Source organism: Pristiophorus japonicus, chromosome 16 (genome assembly GCF_044704955.1).
Source record: "Pristiophorus japonicus isolate sPriJap1 chromosome 16, sPriJap1.hap1, whole genome shotgun sequence".
In the NCBI taxonomy this organism is placed as follows: domain Eukaryota; kingdom Metazoa; phylum Chordata; class Chondrichthyes; family Pristiophoridae; genus Pristiophorus; species Pristiophorus japonicus.
This window is the reverse complement of record NC_091992.1, coordinates 72,852,456-72,875,498: the sequence shown is the minus strand read 5'-3', so window position 1 is coordinate 72,875,498 and position 23,043 is coordinate 72,852,456. Positions and strand designations below refer to the sequence as shown.

The window sequence follows — 23,043 nt, the reverse complement described above, 5'->3', positions numbered from 1 at the left end:
TGCCTGCAAAATGTGCTCTTTCTTTGCCTTTGACAACTATTTTGGAATGTGGAGCAATCATTCCTGAAGCACATTTAAGATGTGGGGGATTAATAACACATTTTACAGATTACATAAATATGAAAGGAAGGCACGGGTCCAAGAGCAGAGGGTGGGTCCGGGGTCTGTGCCAGCTCCCTGGCTCACAGACTTCCTCCTCAAACCTTAAACAGGGGCGACTGAAGCCAGTTAACTTCATTACTAGATTTTCTTGAGTGATTGAAACAAAAATTAAAAAGCCACTTGCAGAAAACACAGCATAATTATAGGTAGTGATCTTATCATTCAAGCTTTCTGAGAAGATGTCAGCTCTGTGCTCAATCCTTGATGGTGAATAGACAGGAGCGTTACCCCTGTGTGTGTGTGTGTGTGTGTGTGTCTCTCTCTCTCTCTGTTATTGCTCCCAGGTAATGAAATAGAGATCATTTTGGAGGCAGGCTGAGATAGTCACACACTGCAATCTCATCCGGGACCAGGCTCCTTCGCCATGTATTTAACCCAGACCTTGTTGGGCGGATTAACGCCCCTGTGTTTGTGCTGTATATGAATCTGCGACGCCTTGTGATATTTGTAGGCACAGGCTTGTGCAGTGTTAAACAGACAGGACCTGTGTGTCCCGCCCAGGGAGGTGCTGCCCCAGAAGGCGAGGCTTGCAGCTTATAAAGGGCAGTGCAGGAGGTTGCGGCGTTAGTTTGGAGCTGCCCTCTCTCACTCTCTCTCTCTGTCACTCACCTCTCTCTCCGGCCCGGACAATGCAGAGGGTCTGCTGGCTGTTGATGGCCCCTGTCCTGGCCATGGTCACGGCGGCCCCTCGCTGCCCCAGCAGCTGTCACTGCCTGGGGGACCTACTGCATGTGGTGTGCGAGAACAGGGGGCTGCGGAAGATCCCCAGGGTGCCGGGCAAAGTGCGGCTGCTGAGCCTGCAGCAGAACCATTTCCCGGTGCTCCCCTCCAGTGCCTTCAGCTCCATGCGGAGCATGGTCTCGCTGCACCTGCAGGACTGCCACATTCGCGAGGTGTCGCCCAACGCCTTCCGCGGCCTCAAGAAGCTGGTGTACCTCTACCTGTCCAGCAACCACATCACCACCATCCGGCCTGGCGCCTTCCAGGACCTGGCCCAGCTCACCTACCTCTACCTGAACGACAACCGGATCGGGGAGCTGGCCAAGGGCCTCCTGGCCCCCCTCCGGAGCCTGTTCCTCCTGCAGCTCTCTAACAACAGGATGCAGCAGGTCCGGCCAGGGACCTTCTCTGGGGCCAAGGAGCTCCGCTGGCTGCATCTGACCAACAATGGCCTGACTTCCATCCTGCCCGGGGCGCTGGACGACGTGGAGAACCTGGCCAACCTGTACCTGGACAAGAACCGGCTGACCACCTACCCTGCCACGGCGCTCAGCAAGCTCAGGGTGGTGGAGGAACTCAAGCTGTCCTTCAACTCCATCAGGACCATCCCCGACAATGCCTTCCGCTCCTTTGGCAGATACGTCGAGCGCATCTGGCTCAATAACATGGGGCTGGAGAGGGTAAGATGCGACCTTTTGTTGGCCGGGATCATTGGGCTGAGCACGGCGAGTGCTGCTGGGACTCACCACCCAAACACTGGGTGGCTGGGGAATCCCAGCTCAGGGTTTCGTGTCTTCTCATTGCTGCTTTAAACAAAGCAGTGAAGCTGGCATTCTAGGGATTGAGGAGATCAGTTTGTCAATTCAACTCAGTCAACTCATTGAGATTAGTCAGCGATTGGATTTAGGCTGTGCTGCATAACTCGGGACACCCGAGGGAGATAGGTGGGAGATAGGTGGGACATCCCAACCAATCACCTGAGAGAGCAATAGGTGGGAGATAGGTGAGACATCCCAACCAATCCTCCGAGAGAGCGATAGGTGGGACATCTCCCAACCAATCACCCGAGAGAGCGATAGGTGGGACATCCCAACCAATCACCTGAGAGAGCAATAGGTGGGAGATAGGTGAGAAATCCCAACCAATCATCCGAGAGAGCGATAGGTGGGACATCTCCCAACCAATCACCCGAGAGAGCGATAGGTGGGACATCCCAACCAATCACCTGAGAGAGCAATAGATGGGAGATAGGTGGGACATCCCAACCAATCATCCATGAGAGCGATAGATGGGTGATATGAGGTGGCTATGAGGTGGCGATTAACCCCTTCAAAAAGGAGTATCATCAATAGCTGGTTAGGATCAGTATTGGAGACTGTAGACAGAAAAAAATCCAACGCCCCAAGCGACCTGCTAACTGCTCCAGTGCTCGATGGGTCCGGGAGGGAAGAGGAAGGTGGTTTCTGGACTGCAGGGTGGGATACAATAATGGAGATAAGGAATGATTCACGATTCTGGAGTTCCCTTTCAATTCCCTTTGGGAATCAGGGAATATTTTCCCTCAGGAGATTGAATGGGTGGATAGGGTCCGTGATAGGGTGAGTGTACACGGGCTGTGGGGGAGATTGAATGGGTGGGTAGAGTGTACACGGGCTGTGGGAGGGGATTGAATGGGTGGGTAGAGTCTGTGATAGGGAGAGTGTACACAGGCTGTGGGGGAGATTGAATGGGTGGGTAGAGTCTGTGATGGGAGAGTGTACACGGGCTGTGGGAGGGGATTGAATGGGTGGGTAGAGTGTACACAGGCTGTGGGAGGGGATTGAATGGGTGGGTAGAGTGTACACAGGCTGTGGGAGGGGATTGAATGGGTGGGTAGAGTGTACACGGGCTCTGGGAGGGGATTGAATGGGTGGGTAGAGTCTGTGATGAGAGAGTGTACATGGGTTGTGGGAGGGGATTGAATGGGTGGGTAGAGTGTACACGGGCTGTGGTAGGGGATTGAATGGGTGGGTAGAGTGTACACGGGCTCTGGGAGGGGATTGAATGGGTGGGTAGTCTGTGATAGGGAGAGTGTACACGGGCTGTGGGAGGGGATTGAATGGGTGGGTAGAGTGTACACGGGCTGTGGGAGGGGATTGAATGGGTGGGTAGAGTCTGTGATGGGAGAGTGTACATGGGCTGTGGGAGGGGATTGAATGGGTGGGTAGAGTCTACACGGGCTGTGGGAGGGGATTGAATGGGTGGGTAGTCTGTGATAGGGAGAGTGTACACGGGCTGTGGGAGGGGATTGAATGGGTGGGTAGAGTGTACACGGGTTGTGGGAGGGGATTGAATGGGTGGGTAGAGTCTGTGATGGGAGAGTGTACATGGGCTGTGGGAGGGGATTGAATGGGTGGGTAGAGTGTACACGGGCTGTGGGAGGGGATTGAATGGGTGGGTAGAGTGTACACGGGCTGTGGGAGAGGATTGAATGGGTGGGTAGTCTGTGATAGGGAGAGTGTACACGGGCTGTGGAGGCCTGAATAAGTGGGAGGAGAAATTGGCCTGGTTTGCGCCTCCCATTAGTGCCGCGGGGGGGGGGGGGGGGAGGTGGTGGGGTAACGGAGTGCTAAGGGGTTGCCGACCGGATGCTGCAATGCTTCGATGCCCACAAACTTGGTTGGCGGTTTTGTGCTAGCGCTAACACTAACCGCCTCGCTCTGTAGCGCCCCATAGATCGTGATCGTAGCGCCCCGAATGCAATATTCGCTCCCACCCCATGCAGCATCTCCGATCGTCAACAATGGCAGCTATAGGAGGTATTGTCATCTCGGCTGGTCACTTGGGGAATGCTATTTACAGGCAGTGGTGGTCACGTCGGGCAAAATTTATTCATTTCCCCAGTCTGGTGTCTTTTGGTTTTTTGGGACCCCAAGATTTATCAGCCCCATACTCGGCTGGGGGCAGTAGTGCCCCCTACAGATCTCGTGGCCCTACAGTGATATGAAGAAGATTGATTCAAACCAAAATTGGCCCTTCCCTTTATGTCAGGGACGGAGCCTCATAAGACGGCAGTGCTGCACAGAACATTACATAAGAACATAAGAAATAGGAGCAGGAGTCGGCCACCTGGCCCCTCGAGCATGCTCCGCCATTTAATAAGATCATGGCTGATCTGATCATGGACTCAGCTCCACTTCCCTGCCCGCTCCCCATAACCCTCGACTCTCTTATCGCTCAAAAATCTGTCTAGCTCCATCTTAAATTTATTCAATGACCCAGCCTCCACAGCTCTCTGGAGCAGAGAATTCCACAGATTTACAACCCTCTGAGAGAAGAAATTCCTCCTCATCTCCATCTTAAATGGGCAGCCCCTTATTCTGAGACTATGTCCCCTCTCACTCCCTTTAGCGCTCTAAGGGAAGTGGTAGCGCTTGATTTCGCTCCACTTCCCTCTTGGAGCGCTACAGCGGAAGTCCCCGTCAGCTGCAAATCTTTATCGCCTGGCGATACTTTGGCGCTCCCGCAAAAGTTATCGCCCCAGACAGGGCGCTATGCAATTTCTAGCCCTACATGTTTGTAGCAGCAACAACAAACAGTGACACTATAACACCCGCATCACCAATTGTGTTCTTCCACAAACCCATTGGCCAAGGATGATGAATGTCCGAGAGTGGGTCGATGCCAGTCTAAAGAATTCACCAAAACCTCCTGGTATACACACAGCTCAGTCAGGAATCACCAAAGGGGTTGGCCAATGTTTTGTGGTAAACGTGTGCAGTGATCCTAAGCATTACAGACTAGACTGCCCCAAGTTTGCTGCCTGGTGTGTGTGCAGTTAGTGGTTTTCAGATAGCACCATAGTTGGGGTGCTGTCATTGGCCTCAGTGCCTGGGATAGGGAAAGGGGGGAATCACCAGCTGGGCCTCCTACTCCTCCTCACCATCAAGTGGATGTGATGTGTTTATGTGTGTGTTAAGTCCTAGTTCGGGTGGTCAGCTGCATTCGACAATAATCGAGTCAGATACCTTCAATCTTTACGTCTTTATTGAAGCAGCTTCGGACCTGTTACCAAACTGCCAGCACAGAGTCTACAGATTCCGGGGCAGGCAGACAAAAGGTCTGCCTATCCTCACAGAAGCATCCCTTTTATTCTTACAAACTAGAGGAGGTATGGCCCGCTTCATCAATCACAGTGTGTTACTAGGGCTTCATGAATTGACAGCCTGTTTATCTTTAGAACACTTTATGCTTTTACGAGCGGAATAGCCCAGCTTAATCACGCGAAGCAAATGTGCACCTTATCAAGTCATGGCCATAAACCCTTGTTTATCAGTGATGGTCACACAAGCTACTTTGTCCACTACTTTCTCACGGGAAACCAAGTCTGTCTTTTCTTATTTTCTTATTGATTCCTAGAACCATTTTATTAACCCTTTCATGATTCTTCCACATACATTCACATGTGAACAGGATGATGTTTAGCTGTGACGCAGACCACAGTCAAATAACTCATCTGGACTTGTGCATGAAATGGTTGCTTGGTGGGTTTCTGTCCATCTCGTAGAGCGGACCCCAGCAAGCATCAGTCCCTTTAGAGCAGGGAAGAAAACTGACCCTTAAAAGGCGACAGGAATAACACTTTGAAGATTCCCGAGTAGACAAAAGATTTGCATTTATATAGCACCTTCATGACCTCAGGACTTCAATTACAGCCAATGAAGTGCTTTTTTTTTTGAATTGCAGTCACCGTTGTAATGCAGGAAACATGGCAGGAAACTTGCGACACGGCAAGCTCCCACAAACAGCAATGTGATAATGACCAGATCATCTGTTTTTAGTGATGTGTGTTGAGGGATAAATATTGGCCAGGACACCGGGGAGAACTCCTCTGCTCTTCATCGAATAGTGCCATGGGATCCTCTACGTCCACTTGAGCGGGCAGACGGGACGGGAGAAATAGTCTGCTCTGACAAGCCCACTGACATCACCAGGTTTGGCCACTCAGGATAGCAAAACTGCTCCACTGCGATTTTTGCCAATATTTCTCTCCTAATGTTTCAAAATGAACCAAACAGACAAACATCTCTCCAAACCCAGAGAAGGGTCTTTCAGCAGACTGCACAGATTATAGTATCCCTTTAAACACACGGCACAAGCCCAGCTCTATGCAGCTTCGCTAATGTCCACTGGGGTCTACAACAAGTGGGCCATTGACTGGTGCCTTCTCCTGAAAGAAAGACGACATTGAGACGTGTTGCTCTGTGCGGAGGTGGATGTGTGCTGCCAGGCACACTCGTGGAGTTTATTTCAAGTATTCTGGGTTTACGATAGCACGCAAGCACGACTTGCTCTGTGATTGGAATGAACAAAGTTCCAGACCACATTCAGACTGAGTTGATCTCGGTGGAGAGGCCAAGGCCTGTTTCTGCTTATGCCGGATGGTCATTTTCCACCCATTTTAGTGAATGGGCGCAGTGGCAAGTGCAAAAGCAGCAAACTCTGCCTCGCATGTCTGGGAATACAGTTATACTGCCACTTTTGAATCAATGAGAGATGGTTTCATATGTGTATTGATGCAAATGTGGCAGTGCGACTCAAGTTACCGAACGCATTAAAGTTATGAGCTGTGAGAACCCCTCCAAGAAGTTGTGTCACAATTGGTTCAAGTTCGCACCAAATGCAGTCTACAAGAGTCTTTTGCTTCAGAGGCTTGACTAAAGAGGACAATTCGCCATCATCTCAAGATAATACTGAAGAGAAGGGGAAAGCAACCAGCTACTTAGGGGCTGTTGACTTCACTACATTCAGCGAACCCATCAAAATTTACTCTCTCCTCCATTTCTTTGTTCTCCCTCCTCCTTTGTGCTCAGTTTCGCCCCTCCCTCCAGCACATAAGAACGTAGGAATGGCTCGATGAGAAAAGGCCATAGTTTATCCAGTTCCCCATCTACCATCCACACCATCCTGACTTGGACAAACATCGCCGTTTCTTCATTGTTGCTGGTCAAAATCTGGGAACTCCCACCACCACCATCTTCTTGAGGACAGCTGGGGATGGACAATAAACGCCGGCCTTGATAGTGACGTCCACAACCCGAGAATTAATTTTTAAATCCTGGTAGTGGCACGGTACAAAGATAACGGAGTTGTTGACCAAGCACAGTGATCGATCTCCATCAGTGAGTCTACAACAGAGCCAGACATGAGGCGAGGAAAACCCCCAGTGGGGGAGAGCTTTGGGAACCACAGGTCCAAAACCATTGACTCTTTTGGCCAGGGTACCAGTCCTGGCCTCCAGCTTCCCTTCACTAACTTGCCCAAGTGGCCATTCTTCAAGCATAAGCCAAGACAGTGAGGGCACCATAGGCAAGCTCAATCACCTGATGTGTACACACACACACATACACACACACTGATTCTGTCCTTCCCTAGCCCAATGCACTGAGGCCACATTTCTAACACCACCACTACCACCACCATTTTGCCAGAGATCAGGTAACTCAGTGCAGACTGGGAGATGACCCTGAAATGTTGTGAGTCTACCTGCTCGGCAGCCCTGTGGTTCTGGTACCGGACTGGCAATCCCTAGGTCAGCCTTTGAACCCTGCCCTGCCTTCTGTAAATGTTGTGGGCTGGTATCAGTAAAGTGACTGTGGAGCTGTTGGATTGGTATAAAAACCCAAGTGGTTCATAAGAACATAAGAAATAAGAGCAGGAGTCGGCCATTTGGCCCCTCGAGCCTGCTCCACCATTCAATAAGATCATGGATGATCTGATCATGGACTCAGCTCCACTTCCCTGCCCGCTCTCCATAACCCTTTACTCCCTTATCGCTCAAAAATCTGTCACCTTAAATACATTCAATGACCCAGCCTCCACAGCTCTCTGGGGCAGAGCATTCCACAGATTCACAACCCTCTGAGAGAAGAAATTCCTCCTTATCTCCGTTTTAAATGTGCCCCAGTGGTGGAGGGAAAACATCCTCTCTGCATCCACCCTGTCAAGCCCAATAAGATCACCTCTCAATCTTCTAAACTCCAATGAGAATAGGCCCAACCTGCTCACTGAGGTCCTTCAGGGAAGGGAACCCAGCACCCCAACCTATTCTGGCCTCCTTGTGTCTCCAATTCCACACTGCGTGGTTGATTCTTAATGCCCCCTGATGTGGACCATCAAGCCACTCCAGGACGTTGGGCAGCACCTCCAACAGTGCGGCAGAGAAGTGGACCATATACAGAAGACACCTCGAGTCATTGGAGAAATACCACCAACGATGTCTCTGCAAGATCCTGCAAATCCCCTGGGAGGACAGATGCACCAACGTTAGCGTCCTCGATCAGGCCAACATCCTCAGCATCGAAGCACTGACCACACTCGACCAGGTCCGCTGGGCAGGCCACATTGTTCACATGCCTGACACAAGGCTCCCAAAGCAAGCGCTCTACTCGGAACTCCTACAGGGCAAGCGAGCCCCAGGTGGGCAGAGGAAACGTTTCAAGGACACCCTCAAAGCCTCCCTGATAAAATGCAACATCCTCACCAACACCTGGGAGTCCCTGGCCAAAGACCACCCTAAGTGGAGGCAGAGCATCCGGGAGGGCGCTGAGCACCTCGAGTCTCATCGCCGAGAGCATGCAGAAACCAAGCGCAGGCAGCGGAAGGAACGTGCAGCAAACCAGACTCCCCACCCATCCTTTCCTTCAACCGTAATTCCCGTATTGGACTGTTCAGTCACCTGAGAACTCGGTTTTAGAGTGGAAGCAAGTCCTCCTCAATTTCGAGGGACTGCCTATGATGATGATGATGACTCCATCAGTGCGGCACTGGGGTCTGGACTCAAGTCTCTGGAGTGGGATTTGAACCTGTGACCCGCTAACTCAGAGGCAAGAGTGCTACCAACTGAGCCACAGCCAGCACCACAACCATCTGATATTCACGAGTAACATGATTCTGTAAAGCACCGTTTCTCAGTGATTAGAAGCACGGATCCTGGGCAATCTCCCCATGCTTTAAGCCAAGCAGAAGGAGGTCAACTGCAGTCAATGCTGCTGATCTGGCAGGAATCAGCTAAGGTCAGAATCATGCTTCCTTATTTTCTTCCCTTTGTCCCACCCTTTGCTTCCCTGGCTCTGGCCTTGCCGGTTGAGGTACCTCCTGTCCCACGAGGTTAGCAAGGGAACCAGCTCCCACCTTTGAACAGATTGCTGGAGGCCAGGGGGGATGGACCGTTTGGCACCCAGCATCAGCCAGCCAATGGACTCCCTCTATACAGTGACCGAGATAGGGAACTCGGCAGAGTTAGGATTTGACCCTGCACCTTCCCCTCACTGCCCATCCTAGGCGCAAGCCGCTCTCAGAACTGTCAAAGATGTGCTATTTGCTGAAGGGATTTAATTTGATTTTGTAATAAAGACCAAGATGGAATCTCAGTGGAAATTTCCATCTTGCCGAGCTGTGGAAAAACCCCAGGCCAGTTTCCACATGAGCATCCTGTACAGACACATAGCAAGCGACTGCTGCTACAGTGTCCACGGCTTCACACTGAAGGGCAAGTTTTATAGCTCGGGTGCTATAATATAGGCAGTGATCGCAGGCGGCGATCGCAGCCAAAACTGAAACAGACGGCAAAATTGTTTTCAGAGTTCCAGGCTCAAGTTTTGCCAAACTGAAGCTCGGAGACAGAAGAGTCACTGAGCCTTCAGATTAACCCTCTGTGTGCTGAACTTCATTCCACCTACAAACAAGCCAGATCCACTCTCACTATCTCACACTAGCTCACTTGCAGATGCTAGGGGTGCTGGTATTCTCATGTACCCCTAAACGCGGCCATTCTTCCCTTGTGAGTCTAGACAGGGGTAGGCTCTTCAACTACAGTGGGCTCCAGAACCTCACCCATATCCTTACTAAGCTAGCAATATTCTTGATTTTTTACTAAGTGTAGCTTTTTTAAATTAACACAGCGAGTCAGTTTTGCCACTCGCAGCTCTGTAATGGGTGATAGGCTCGCAGCTACGGCCCTGCACACATAACCCAGCTCAAATCCCACCATGGCAAGTTGTGAAGGGGAATTCTACAAATCAGGCCATTTGGAGCGGGGAATATTGACGGATTGTCGTTCAAACCCAACTGGTTCACCAATGTCCTTCTGAGGAGAAAACCTACCACCCTCTCCCTACCTGGTCTGATCTACGTGTGACTCTCCCTCTCTCAACACTCTCAGAGTAACAAAGAATGGACAATAAATGTAATTTAAAAAGCCCCAACTGTTACCATTGGATACCGTGCCTCTTCCTCCTAAAGGGATTCTGGGAGGGTCAGAGTTGCAGTCCCACTGCACTTTGAATAGCTGATGGAGGCTGGGATCTTCCCATTCCCATGACCCCCTCCAATCTCCATGGCTACTAAGTACCCCGCCTGGTGATCTGGCAAAGAACAAGGTCACAAACCCCCCCTAATGGGATTCTAAATCAAAACTTCCAACTGTCAACTGAACATCGAAGTCTGTTTTTAATAATAACCATATACATTTGAGAAACTTCAGTCAGTTGTGGAGCTGATGAGAGTCAGCGGCCATCACTCTGCTCCGTCCGATTGCTGTCCAGCGGTGTAGCAGGGATGAATGACTCTACAGAGCCTGCAGCGTGAATGATTTACTTCATATCAGGAATTCCTGCACTCACTGGGCAACACACGACGACGGCTGTGAGGGAATTACAATTCTGCAATCCACTCGAGATCCTCTTAATGTCATAACTGACCAGCTTGAAGGCAGAGTATCAGCTGTGGCTCAGTGGGCAGCACTCTCGCCTCTGAGTCAGAAGGTTGTGGGTTCAAGTCCCACTCCAGGGACTTGAGCACAGAATCCAGGCTGACACTCCAGTGCAGTGCTGAGGGAGTGCTGCATTGTCGGAGGTGCTGTCTTTCGGATGAGATGTTAAACCGAGGCCCTGTCTGCTTTCTCAGGTGGATGTAAAAGATTCCAAGGCACTATTTCGAAGAACAGCAGGGGAGTTCTCCCTGGTGTCCTGGGGCCAATATTTATCCCTCAATCAACATCACTAGAACAGTTTATCTGGTCATTATCACATTGTTGTTTATGGGAGCTTGCTGTGCGCCAATTGGCTGCCGCTTTTCTCATATTACAACAGTGATTATACCCCAAAAGTCATCATAGTTGTCCATGAGGGTCCTAACGTTCCAGGTCCCGAACTTCATATTGAAGGGTGGAAGATGCCTGTGCGTGAGTTCTTTTAACGTGGGGTGCCACACGGGCTTAGCAGAACAAGGTCTTGGTCCAGCGGCAAGGGGGTCCAAGACGACTAGAGACCAGACTCCACTGTATGGGCCTAGTTGCCTACGGGAGATGTGGGCTGTAAGTACTTCATTGACTGTGAAGGGCTTTGAGACGTCTGGTTGTCATGAAAGGCGCTATAGAAATGCAAGTCTTTCTTTTTCTTTCAGAGAGGACCGTGGTGCTCAGAATAAAGCATCAGGCCATTTGTAGCCTCGTGTCCTGCCCACCTGTGGCTCTCAGCAGACCTGCTGCTCCAAGTGTGTGTCCACTCGTGGCCTGCGGATTAGGTTGGGACTCGATGTTTGTTCCCTCTCCGGAGGGTTTTCCCAGACTCCCTGGAGGAAGGGAAGTGGCCCAATTCAAATAGAACATCTTAATGGGATTATTGGCCCTTCATTTACTTTCTTGTGAAAGCCTGGAGATCCCTTGGCATCAGCCCGCTGTGAGAAGACTGAAATCGGGTGCTCACTGTTTGCGGGAAGTCATGCACAGACCTATGAACTATCACTGTGTGTCTGTGTGCTGTAGAAATCTGAGACTGGTCCTCGGGCAAGACATTGATTGGACCCTTGGCATACTGTTAGTCACCCTGCCGTAAATTTTTACAAACAGCCCCCATATAGTTTAGGGTATGTAGTAGTGGGTACATGTTCCTCTGCCCAGTGCCACCACCTCAGCGTTGGTCTTCACACAATCTTTACTCATCCGTGCTGAATCGTATACCACACAACACATGTGCCACTCCCATCCCTATCTTCTCACCATCACACACTGCAATACTGTCTGGTCAGTTCATCACCACTTCATCATTAATCATTCTGTCAACATAAAGCTATGATTTTATCCCACAACTCGTGCCGTTCCCTAATCTCAGTGGTCTATTTCATTAATAAGGTCAAAGGTTCCACCTCAGCTTTACTCCAACCTTATTTTTTCAATTTATGATATCATACATTGGAACAGACCAAGTGAAAAAGGGTAATAATATAACTTTGGCAATCAAAGCCAAGGCAATTATTGTGAACTTAATCCTTATTACGGCTGCCAGCTCTAGTCAGAACGTATTCCGGGGGTGGGGGGGGGTTTCATCACATGACATCCTGCCTCCAACCGTGCCACACCCAACATTGGTTGCCCGATAAATCAGTCAACAATGGCGACTACAATACCCATAATCCTCTTTGCTCCAAAACCCACTCTATCTATTGCGTGATTTTATCAGAGCACACATTCCTGGCTGGATTGCATCATGGGCTGAGAGTGGTATAGGAGCAGAAAATGTCCCTATGACTTTTCTCCAGGGTTACTTGCAGGAGTTTCCGGGAAATTAATCTTTAATTCCGGTAGACTCCAGGACAATGTGGGGGGCGTTGGTGACTGTAATTCTTAGTGCACCATAGAAAGAAAGAATTGCATTTATATAGTGCCTTTCATGACCAACGGACGTCTCACAGCACTTTATAGCCAATGAAGTACTTTTGGAGTGTAGTCGCTGTTATAATATGGAAAACACACCTCTGACAGTGCAGCACTCCCTCAGCACTGCACTGGAGCTGGCTGCAGTGACACTCCCGCAGTACTGCGCTGGAGCTGGCTGCAGTGGAGCTGGGTGCAGTGACACTCCTGCAGTACTGCGCTGGAGCTGGGTGCAGTGCCACTCCCGCAGTACTGCGCTGGAGCTGGGTGCACTGGAGCTGGGATGCAGTGACACTCCTGCAGTACTGCGCTGGAGCTGGGTGCAGTGGTGCGTGCCTATGATTCCGTTGTGGGGAGGATGAAGCTGAAGGATTGCTTGAGGTCCGGAGGTTCTGGGTTGCAGTCTGTGCCGATCGAGTGCCCGCACTAAGACCGTGTCCACGTGGTGGTCCTCGGATAGCCTCGGAACGCCAGGTCGGAGGGCGAACCAGCCCCGGCCAGAAACAGAGCAGCTCAAAACCCCCGTGCTGCTCGGTAATCAGGTCGCACCTGTGAATAGACGCTGCAGGTCAGCCGGGCCAATACAGAGAGAGGATTCCTTTCCAAAAATGGGCACCTGGTCCGTGGGGGTGTGGGGAAGGGGAGCGGGCAGGTCGGAGGACCTCCCCGGGGGACTGCTCCTGGGCATGGCCAAGGTGCCCATTAACCGGTCCAGGCAGCGGCCGGTCGAGGGAGTTGTTCAGCCTGACTGCCTGCCTTTCTTCCGCGGTTACATTTGCGCCAGGGTGTCCACCGGTACGCTCGCAGCCTTCCGCGAGAGGTGGGTGCCGGAGGGACTGGAGTGCATCATCACAATAGGAAATAAATTTTAATTTGATTTATTAAGGTTCCTTTTAACTTGGTTAATTTACAGTCCTTATTTATTGTGTCCCTTTAAAAATGGGGCATATGCTTGACTTTTTAAATCAGCAGTAGCATAAAATGAAAGAGTCAGCACTGCACTGGAGTGTGAGCCGAGATTTGTGTGTTCAAGTCCCTGGCCCACAACCTGCTGACCCAGAAGCGAGCACTGTGCCACAGCTGACACTATGTCCAGTCGTACCATTTCTGCCTCAATGCATTAAACTCAAGGTCAGAAACAGACCTCATTTTATTGCATCAATTGTGGCTTGGGTGTTTGATTGACTTTAAAAAATGCTCTTTGGAGACAGTTTATCACCAATCAAAACCCATCTTGCTGAAAATGAACAAAAGCTGCTGGAAATGTGCAGCATATCTGGCGTTATCTGTAAAGAACAGAAACAGGGTAATAAGGCTCTCTAATGTTTCAGTGATTTATAACTGTAATATTCGTGTTCAAGATGAAAGCTTGCAAAATCGATTGGAGAAGATAGACTGCCATTTCTCTGGCGATACCAGCGGTCTAAGAGTATGTGATATAAGAACATAAGAAATAAGAGCAGGAGGAGGCCATACAGCCCCTCGAGCCTGCTCCGCCATTTAATAAGATCATGGCTGATCCGATCATGGATGCAGTTCCACTTCCCTGCCCGCTCCCCATAACCCCTTATTCCCTTATCGTTTAAGAAACTGTCTATCTCTGTCTTAAATTTATTCAATGTCCCAGCTTCCACAGCTCTCTGAGACAGAGAATCCCACAGATTTACAACCCTCAGAGAAGAGATTTCTCCTCATCTCACTTTTAAATGGGCGGCCCCTTATTCTAAGATCATGCCCTCTAGTTCTAGACTCCCCCCTCAGTGGAAACATCCTCTCTGCATCCACCTTGTCAAGCCCCCTCATAATCTTATGCGTTTCAATAAAATCACCTCTTATTCTTCTGAATTTTAATGAGTAGAGGCTCAACCTACTCAACCTTTCCTCATAAGTCAACCCCCTCATCTCCGGAATCAACCTAGTGAACCTTCTCTGAACTGCCTCCAAAGCAAGTGTATCCTTTCGTAAATATGGAAATCAAAACTGCACGCAGTATTCCAGATGTGGCCTCGCCAATACCCTGCATAACTGTAGCAAGACTTCCCTGCTTTTATACTCCATCCCCTTTGCAATAAAGGCCAAGATTCCATTGGCCTTCCTGATCATTTGCTGTACCTGCATACTAACCTTTTGTGTTTCATGCACGAGTACCCCAGGTCCCACTGTACTGCAGCACTTTGCAATCTTTCGGCATTTAAATAATAATTTGCCCTTTGATTTTTTCTGCCAAAGTGCACGCCCTCACACTTTGCAACATTATACTCCATCTGCCAAATTTTTGCCCACTCACTTAGCCTGTCTATGTCCTTTTGCAGATTTTTTGTGTCCTCCTCACACATTGCTTTTCCTCCCATCCTTGTATCATCAGCAAACTTGGTTACGTTACACTCAGTCCCTTTCTTCCAAGTCGTTAATATAGATTGTAAATAGTTGAGGTCCCAGCACTGATCCCTGCGGCACTCCACTAGTTACTGATTGCCAACCCAAGAATGAACCATTTATCCCGACTCTGTTTTCTGTTCATTAGCCAATCCTCTATCCATGCTAATATATTACCCCCAATCCCGTGAGCTTTTATCTTGTGCAATAACCTTTTATGTGGCACCTTGTCAAATGCCTTCTGGAAATCATATGTGTGCGCACTAGGTCCATGCAGCAGAGCTGGTCTCCAGTCATCTTGAGTAACCCTTGCCACTGGATAAAAACCAAGCTCTGTCAAGAACATGTGGTGGCCACCACAAGTTAAAAAATCCACGCACAGGCATCTTCCACCCTTCGGGATGTAGTTCAGGGCCTGGAATATTAAGTACTTCATTGAAACACCTGTGAACTCGTCGAATTCTTCCCCTTTTGGCGTAGAAGCAAGTCATCCTCGATACGAGGGACTGCTGAAGAAGAGTTAAAACTATTCTGTTGGGGTGTTGATTTTGAAAGTATTTTATACAGTATATATTATACAAAGAAATGCTAGAATTGAAGCAGGTCTAACTGCAGGCTGTGTTTAGTTTTCAGATGAAGCATTCAGTGGTGTCACCGCCCTCTCTGCTCTCCACCTCAACGACAACAAATTGGAGAGTCTACCTCACAGCCTCGTCCTGACCAAAATGAGGAACATGACTCTCTCCAACAACCCCTGGCAGTGCACCTGCTCCATTGCTGCAGTGCGAAGGTACAGTATTCACCGAGTCCACACCCAAGCTCCTCCTCCCTTTATTGAATATAGGACGGCCCTTTAAGTCGGTACCATATTTTACACATTTGTGCTGTGCACACCTAGTCCTATGTTGGATTGAGGGGGACCTGGGGGTGATTAACGCTTTCTCAAAGAGCAGGTTATTAACCTGCCTGTATTTAATCTGATCAGCGGGCTCCCGACCTACTGCTGTCCTATCATCCAACAACAACAACTTGTATTTATATAGCACCTTTAACGTAGTGAAACGTCCCAAGGAGCTTCACAGGAATATCACGAGTTAAAACAATATGACACCGAGCCGCAAAAGTAGAAATTAGCGCAGGTGACCAAAAGCTTGATCAAAGTGGTAGGTTTTAAGGAGTGTCTTGAAGGAGGAAAGAGAGGTAGAGAGGTGGAGAGGTTTAGGGCGGGAGTTCCAGAGCTTAGGGCCCAGGCAACAGAAGGCACGACCACCAATGAGCGATTATAATCAGCGATGCTCTGGAAAGCAGAATTAGAGGAGTGCAGACATCTCGGGGGGTTATGGGGCTGGAGGAGATTACAGAGATAGGGAGGGGCGAGGCCATGGAGGGATTTGAAAATAAGGATGAGAATTTTGAAATCGAGGCGTTGCTCAACCGGAAGCCAGTGTAGGTCAGCGAACACAGGAGTGGTGTGTGAGCGGGACTTTGTGCGAATTAGGACACAGGCAGCTGAGTTTTGGATTACCTCTAGTTTACGTAGGGTAGAATGTGAGAGGCCAGCCAGGAGTGTGTTGGAATAGTCAAGTCTAGAGGTAACAAAGGCATGGATGAGGGTTTCAGCAGCGGATGAGCTGAGGCAAGGGTGGAGACAGGCGATGTTACGGAGGTGAAAATAGGCGGGCTTAGTTATGCTGAGGATATGTGGTCGGAAGCTCATTTCAGTCTTCAGACTCTCCATTGTCCTGGACTCTTCTGATCCATGGTTCCTCCCAAGTCTTCGCGTATTTAGATGTTAATTGGTAAAATCAAACGAGACCAGTTTCCAACTTCTAAATGGCCAACGTCCCAATTTTCAATGAAATGGGCCTACGTTCAATGTTGAGACAATCGATGCCACAAGACCTCACCATTCACATTCTCCTCCCCCCCCCCCCCGCTGCCAACGCCCACAGCTCTCGGGCTCTTGCCACTCTGCCATTCAGTTACTCCCCTGCACAGTGCTACCATTTTAGCTTTGGTTCTGTATGCGTTCTGCCAATCAATCACCTCATGGTACAGAACTTTACCCTGCCCTGCCCGTAATAATCATCTTCCTGTAACACAGGCATGGGATACTTTGATTGCCCCAAGGCGAGACATTTGTGCTTAAAAAGGAGAGAGGTTCTTGAAATACACGCCAGGCACGTTGCATATCAAAGAGGAAAGCTGTGTCATTGGGTCTGGTGCAGGTCAGCATCGCAGGACAAATAACGGAAAATTTGGCAACTGGTCCCAGAACCTCATTATTCTCACACCGACAATAAAGACAAAAAGGTGTGAAAGAGAAAGTGGGAAAAGAGCAACTTTGTGGGATGAAGGGAAGTGACCCCAGTCAATGGGTGGGAAAACCATGGCAGATCAGATAGGGACCAGAGGGAGAGGAATATTATGCAACATGTTCACTAAATATCGTTGTAAGCCAGTTATCATTTTTAACTACACAGCAGCGAGCCAACCTCAACTATTTGCTTGATGTTTTATTGTTTAATAAATATGATTAGGGTTAAAGCCCAAAATCTGGTGTAGTTTTACTCTGGTCCTTACTGGGGACAAGAGAGGCCCATTGAGGCAGAGATTAAAAGCAGAGGGTTCTCCCCTCGATTACTGGACACACTACACTTCGCCTCACTATCTGGGGCCTGGGGAGGTTGGGCTCTCTAGGAAGAGTATTTTCAGAGTATCTTTAAAAAAAAAAGGCCCCAAAACAAAACAGGAGTAAAAGAAAGGTCAGATTTTATTTGTGATCAGAATATCCCAAAGTGCTTCACAGCAATGAAGTATTTTTGCAATAACGGTTACATAGGCAAACATAGCAGTCAATGTGCACAGCAAGATCCCACAAACAGCACACAATAATGATCAGTGTGTTTGTTCTGGTTATGATGGTTAAAGGATAATTGTTGGCCAGGACACCAGGGATAAGTCCCCTGCTCTTTGAAATAGTGCCGTGGGATCTTTTACGTCCACCTGAGAGCGCTTGGTTTAACGACTCATGCGGAAGACTGCGCCTCAGACAGTGCAGCGCTCCCTCAGCACTGCACTGGAGTGTCAGCCTAGATTATGTGCTCAAATCCTGGAGTGGGGCTGAACCCAAGGACTCCTAACTGAGCAGCACATGTGCTACCAACTGATTAAAGTCTACATTTGGTATATGATAAACATGCGGGGGCTGGGTGGGGGGGGGGGGGGGTGGCGGAGAGAGAAACTGATAAAAAGTATAGATGGGATAAGCCCATAATGATGTCAGCCATGGGTAAATTTCGAGTGTCCATAATATGGGATGAATTTAGTGAGCACCGCGAGACCTGGGTAATCAGGAACGGTCAGTATTGAGCTGTAAGGGATTGAGTTAATAGAACTGTTTAAGGAGACGAAAGACGGTATAGATGAGAAAAATAAAGTGGATGTTGCATCTTTGGATTTTCAGAAGGCATCTGATAAGCTGCCTCATAAGGGACTTGTTCTAAAAATGAAGGCACATGATATTAAAGAAAATATAGGCACCCGGATATAAATATGACCTGGGCACTGAAAGCACAGAGTCAGAGTTTTTGCAAATGATGGGATGTGGGTAGTGGCGTGTCAATGCTGGGGCCTTTTTTTGATTCTTTTTACATTTAAATAAAAAACCTGAACATCGGCACGAGGGGCCTGATATTGATGTTTACCAATAAAACCAAATTAAAGAGCATAGCAAACTGTGAGCAGGACACGGGACTGCAGGAGGACAGAGAGAGGTCAGTGGAAAGGGCAGATAGGGAGCAGCTGCAGTTTGAACAAGGTTACTGTAAAGTACATTTTGGAAGGAAGGAATATAATAAGATGCTTGCGAAGTGGACAAACAGATGGGTACAGACATCTGGGTCTTTAAAAAGCAGGAGAGCAGATAGAAACGGCTGTAAACAAGGGGGGAGGGATTTGGAGCTTTGTGCATGGGGCATTGAATGTAAAAGGAAGGGAGTTATGTTTGAATTGGTACAAAACATTGGTTAGGCCACAGTTGGAGTCGAGCATGCAATTCTAGACATGCCACTGTGAAGAGTGCAGCAAAGCATGTGAGAATGATGCCAAGGTTGATAGCTGCGAAGATTCAAAGAACTGGAGCTTTTTCTGTGTTACTGAGGAGGTTAGGGAGGGATGAAATACAGGTTTTCAAAATTCTGAAAGTGAAGGATTATCGCTAGTGGTTGGTGAATCAGTAACAAGGGGATATACAGAGGATTATCAGGAGAAGAATGAAGAGGGAAGCTCGAAATGTTTTCACAGAGAGGGTTATTACAACAGGGACCACGAGACAGAAAGTACATCACCACTGAAAAGATATTGGGTAACTATTTGAAATGGCAGGGAAAGAAGGTGAGAGAAGAGCATTGTAGTCGAAGAGCTAGTACTGGTACAGGCATGGTGGGCTGAAAGGCCCTCTTTTGACCTGTAATTTCTATAATTCTATGTTCCGTTACTTCACACAGGCACCTCTCTCATTACATGTGCCAATGACTATAGATTAGTACACTGATGCTGCTACATTACTCTTCAATTATAGCCCCTTGTTCATACATTCGATACAAGAACATAATAGGAACAGGAGTAGGCCCCGCGAGCCTGCTCTGCCATTCAATCAGATCATGGCTGATCGGATCATGGACTCAGCTCCACTTCCCCATCCACACCCCAGAACCTTTTACTCCCTTATCACTCAAAAATCTGTCGATCTTCACCTTAAATATATTCAATAGCCCAGCTTCCACAGCTCCCTGGGGCAGAGAATTCCATAGATTTACAACTCTCAGAGAGGAAATTCCTCCTCATCTCAGTTTTAAATGGGTGGCCCCTTATTCTAAGACTATGCCCTCTAGTTTTAGTTCCCCCTGTGAGTGGAAACATCCTCTCTGCATCCACCTTGTCGATCCCCCCCATTATCTTATATGTTTCAATAAGATCACCTCTCATTCTTCTGAGCTCCAATGAGTAGAGGTCCAACCTACTCAACCTATCCTCATAAGTCAACCCCCTCATCTCCGGAATCAACCGAGTGAACCTTCTCTGAACAGCCTCCAAAGCAAGTATATCCTTCCTTAAATACGGAGACCAAAACTGTACGCCTGGCCATTGGATACAACATCCATGCTTTAATCATCTTTGTTCAGTCCACTGGCGTTTGAAAGCGAGCCAGTCATGGTTAATGAATTGCCGTTCTCTATCCCCTGTGTACAGATGGATGGACACTAGCAGGAACCGTCCAGACGGAGTGTGTGCTTCTCCAAGCCAATACCGAGGTCAGCAGATCCGGGAAACCTCCGCCTTCCAGACTTGCCAAGGACGCGCGAAGCGTAACAGGAAGAACATACTCTGAGCAGGTACGTGGGGGGTAGGAAGACTCCAGCATCCGCTCCGCCTTGATACCGAGCAGGCTGATGGAAGGGACACTGCAACTGGAGTGGGGAAAGCGGGCCAGGGTCCGGGTGAGGGTCAGAGGGCAGAATGTCCTCTTCAGTGCCCGGCTCAGAGTCTGGCCAGGCGACAGTGCCTATTCCAAGCCACTCTCATTCATTTTAACGGGAAGGATTATAGAATCAGAGACATTTACAGCACGGAAGGAGGCCATTCGGCCCATCGTGTCCATGCCAACCAACATAGAGCTATCCAGCCTAATCCCACTTTCTAGCTCTCGGTCCGTAGCCCTGCAGGTTACGGCACTTCAAGTGCACATCCAAGTACTTTTTAAATGTGGTGAGGGTTTCTGCCTCTACCACCCTTTCAGGCAGAGAGTTCCAGACCCCCACCACCCTCTGGGTGAAGACATTGCCCCTCAAATCCCCTTAAACCTTCTACCAGTTACTTTAAATCTATGACCCCTGGTTGTTGACCCCTCTGCCAAGGGAAATAGGCCCTTTCTATCCACTCCATCAAGGCCCCTCATAATTTTATACACCTCAATAAAGGTCTCCCCTCAGCCTCCTCTGTTCCAATGAAAACAAACCCAGCCTATCCAATCTTTCCTCATAGCTAAAATTCTCCAGTCCAAGCAACATCCTCTGTACCCTTTCTAGTGCAATCACACCTTTCCTGTAATATAACCAGAACTGCACGCAGTACTCCAGCTGTGGCCTAAATAGTGAGCCATTTGTTCCTGTATTTGGGATCGTGCATATCTGTTCCACCGAGCCTCTGACCCCCCCAGACACCGAAGAGGCAAATCTGCTTCCTGTGAGAGGACGAGATCGCTGAACCTCCCTCGCTGGGCTGACGCAGGAAGAATTACCCGTTGGGTGAGGTGCTGATGGGTTGCCATGGCCTGTGGAATCTGTACCCTCAGCAACCTTCAGCACAGGAATGATTGCAGAAACGTGGCTTGCATTCCCAGGAGTTTAGAAGATTGCTGGATGATCTGATCGAGGGGTGTAAAACGATGAAGGGATTCGATAGAGTAGATGCAGAGAAACTTTCCTCTGGCAGGGGAGTCCAGAACAAGGGGGCTTAATCTTAAAATTAGAAAGCACATCGTCACACAAACAGTAATGGAAATCTGGAACTCTGTCCCCCAAAATAGCTGTAGATGCTGGGGGGCAATTATCAAAAATGGTTAGATTTTTCAAGGCAAAGGTATCAAAGGATATGGAGCAATGGCAGGTAAATGGAGTTAAGATACTGATCACCCACGATCTCATTGAATGGCGGAACAGACTCAAGGGGCTGAATGGCTTAATCCTGTTCCTTTGCAAGGGCAAAAGTGGCAAAATGTGGGGTAATTGCTGCCTCCCCCCAGAGCGCCCCTTCCAGGCCTCGGCTCACTGACACACTTCCTTTTTCCCCCAGTAGGTGATGGGAATGTCCGTCCTGGAGACTGGCTCCTAGTTTGACCACGCCAACTGATGACTCCTTACAGCCACTTGCCGCACACAGAAGGAATTTCTCAGTCACCCTCCACGGTTACCGTGAATCGGCAACAAATTCCTCACGCCTTTGAAGAGCACGTAATGGACTGCAGCCATACCTTTTCACTGTCCAAGTGTGTGTCAGCCAAACATCCGTGCTTAGAAACAGCAATGGAAATCGAGTAGTTACACAAACAAAAGATGGGGCAAACACATTTCTAATTAGAAGCATCTCTTCAAAGTAGACATACAGGCTTTTGACAAGATTATTATATTTACACACATATATATATTTATGTACACGTATAGGACATTTCCTGTGATCTCGATACCATGTTGAAGACTTTTCCTCCCTCCCTCTGCCGTGCCAGTTATGCTACACTCTACTCCTCCATAAACGTACCTCTTTGGAAAAAATGTGTTGGGCCCAATTGCCCTTCCCAATTCCAAATGTAGCCCCACCTATCCACCTCCTCAAACCCGTCCCCACACGCACACACACACACACACAATTGGCTCTCGAACCGACTTCAAACTGTCTGCTTCCAATGTCCTTCTCTACCCACCTATTCTGCAACTCGATCAGTGTTTTTGGCGAGTAAGATTTGACAGATTTCCCTTCCCATTCCCAAGCCTGGAGTTTTGAAACTTGCGTGTGATGGTGTTTGTAGTTTACTTCCTGCTCTCTTCTAGTGAGCTGGTATTCAACTGATACTATGTCCTTGCTAACTGTAAAGGTACAAGAAACAGTGGGCAAGAATGGGAAGGGTTTTAAGTTGCCTTGCACTAATGGACCATCAACGTTTCAATATTGTATTTACCCCCAAGTGAGAAGTTAGACAGTGGATAGGAGACGGAGGGAGGGAGGGAAGGACTCTGGGTGGAGCAGTGTCTGTGCATCTGGGTTCTAATCCTCTGTCTGCTCTCTGGAAAGGCCCTTTATGAAATGAGTTGAGTTAGACAGTGTACAGGACACAGACCTACAGCACACAACTGCCCCTAGTTGGCAATGTCATTCCGACAGGACACGGGATAACTGGCCAGAGTTAGAAATGGATAAGTTTTACTCTGCACTGAACCCGGTGCTAGGACATACCTCGCTGCTAACACTGGACTCCATTCCTCCGCATGGAAGTCCCCTGGTCCTGATCATCGCAAGAAAAGTCTGCCATTGTATTT

At 48.8% G+C, this 23,043-nt stretch overlaps 2 protein-coding genes across 3 annotated transcripts in view; one reads left to right on the top strand and one right to left on the bottom strand.

Annotated features, from left to right (window-relative positions):
* The window catches only part of acsf2 (acyl-CoA synthetase family member 2), a 196,153-nt gene that overhangs the window by 67,090 nt on the left and 106,020 nt on the right, over positions 1-23,043 (bottom strand). The gene's annotated exons all lie outside the window — the stretch shown is intronic.
* On the top strand, positions 792-20,342 carry chad (chondroadherin). Its single transcript, XM_070857424.1, has 3 exons — positions 792-1,562; positions 15,577-15,740; positions 20,204-20,342. The coding sequence occupies exons 1-3, from the start codon at positions 792-794 to the stop codon at positions 20,340-20,342; spliced, it is 1,074 nt and encodes a 357-aa protein (XP_070713525.1).

Bases quoted from the DNA above. Each gene is read 5' to 3' on its own strand.
- chad (XM_070857424.1), top strand. From the start codon at position 792: ATGCAGAGGGTCTGCTGGCTGTTGATGGCCCCTGTCCTGGCCATGGTC. The intron at 1,563-15,576 runs GTAAGATGCGAC...GGCTGTGTTTAG, and splicing joins ATAACATGGGGCTGGAGAGG to TTTTCAGATGAAGCATTCAG. The intron at 15,741-20,203 runs GTACAGTATTCA...CCCTGTGTACAG, and splicing joins TCCATTGCTGCAGTGCGAAG to ATGGATGGACACTAGCAGGA.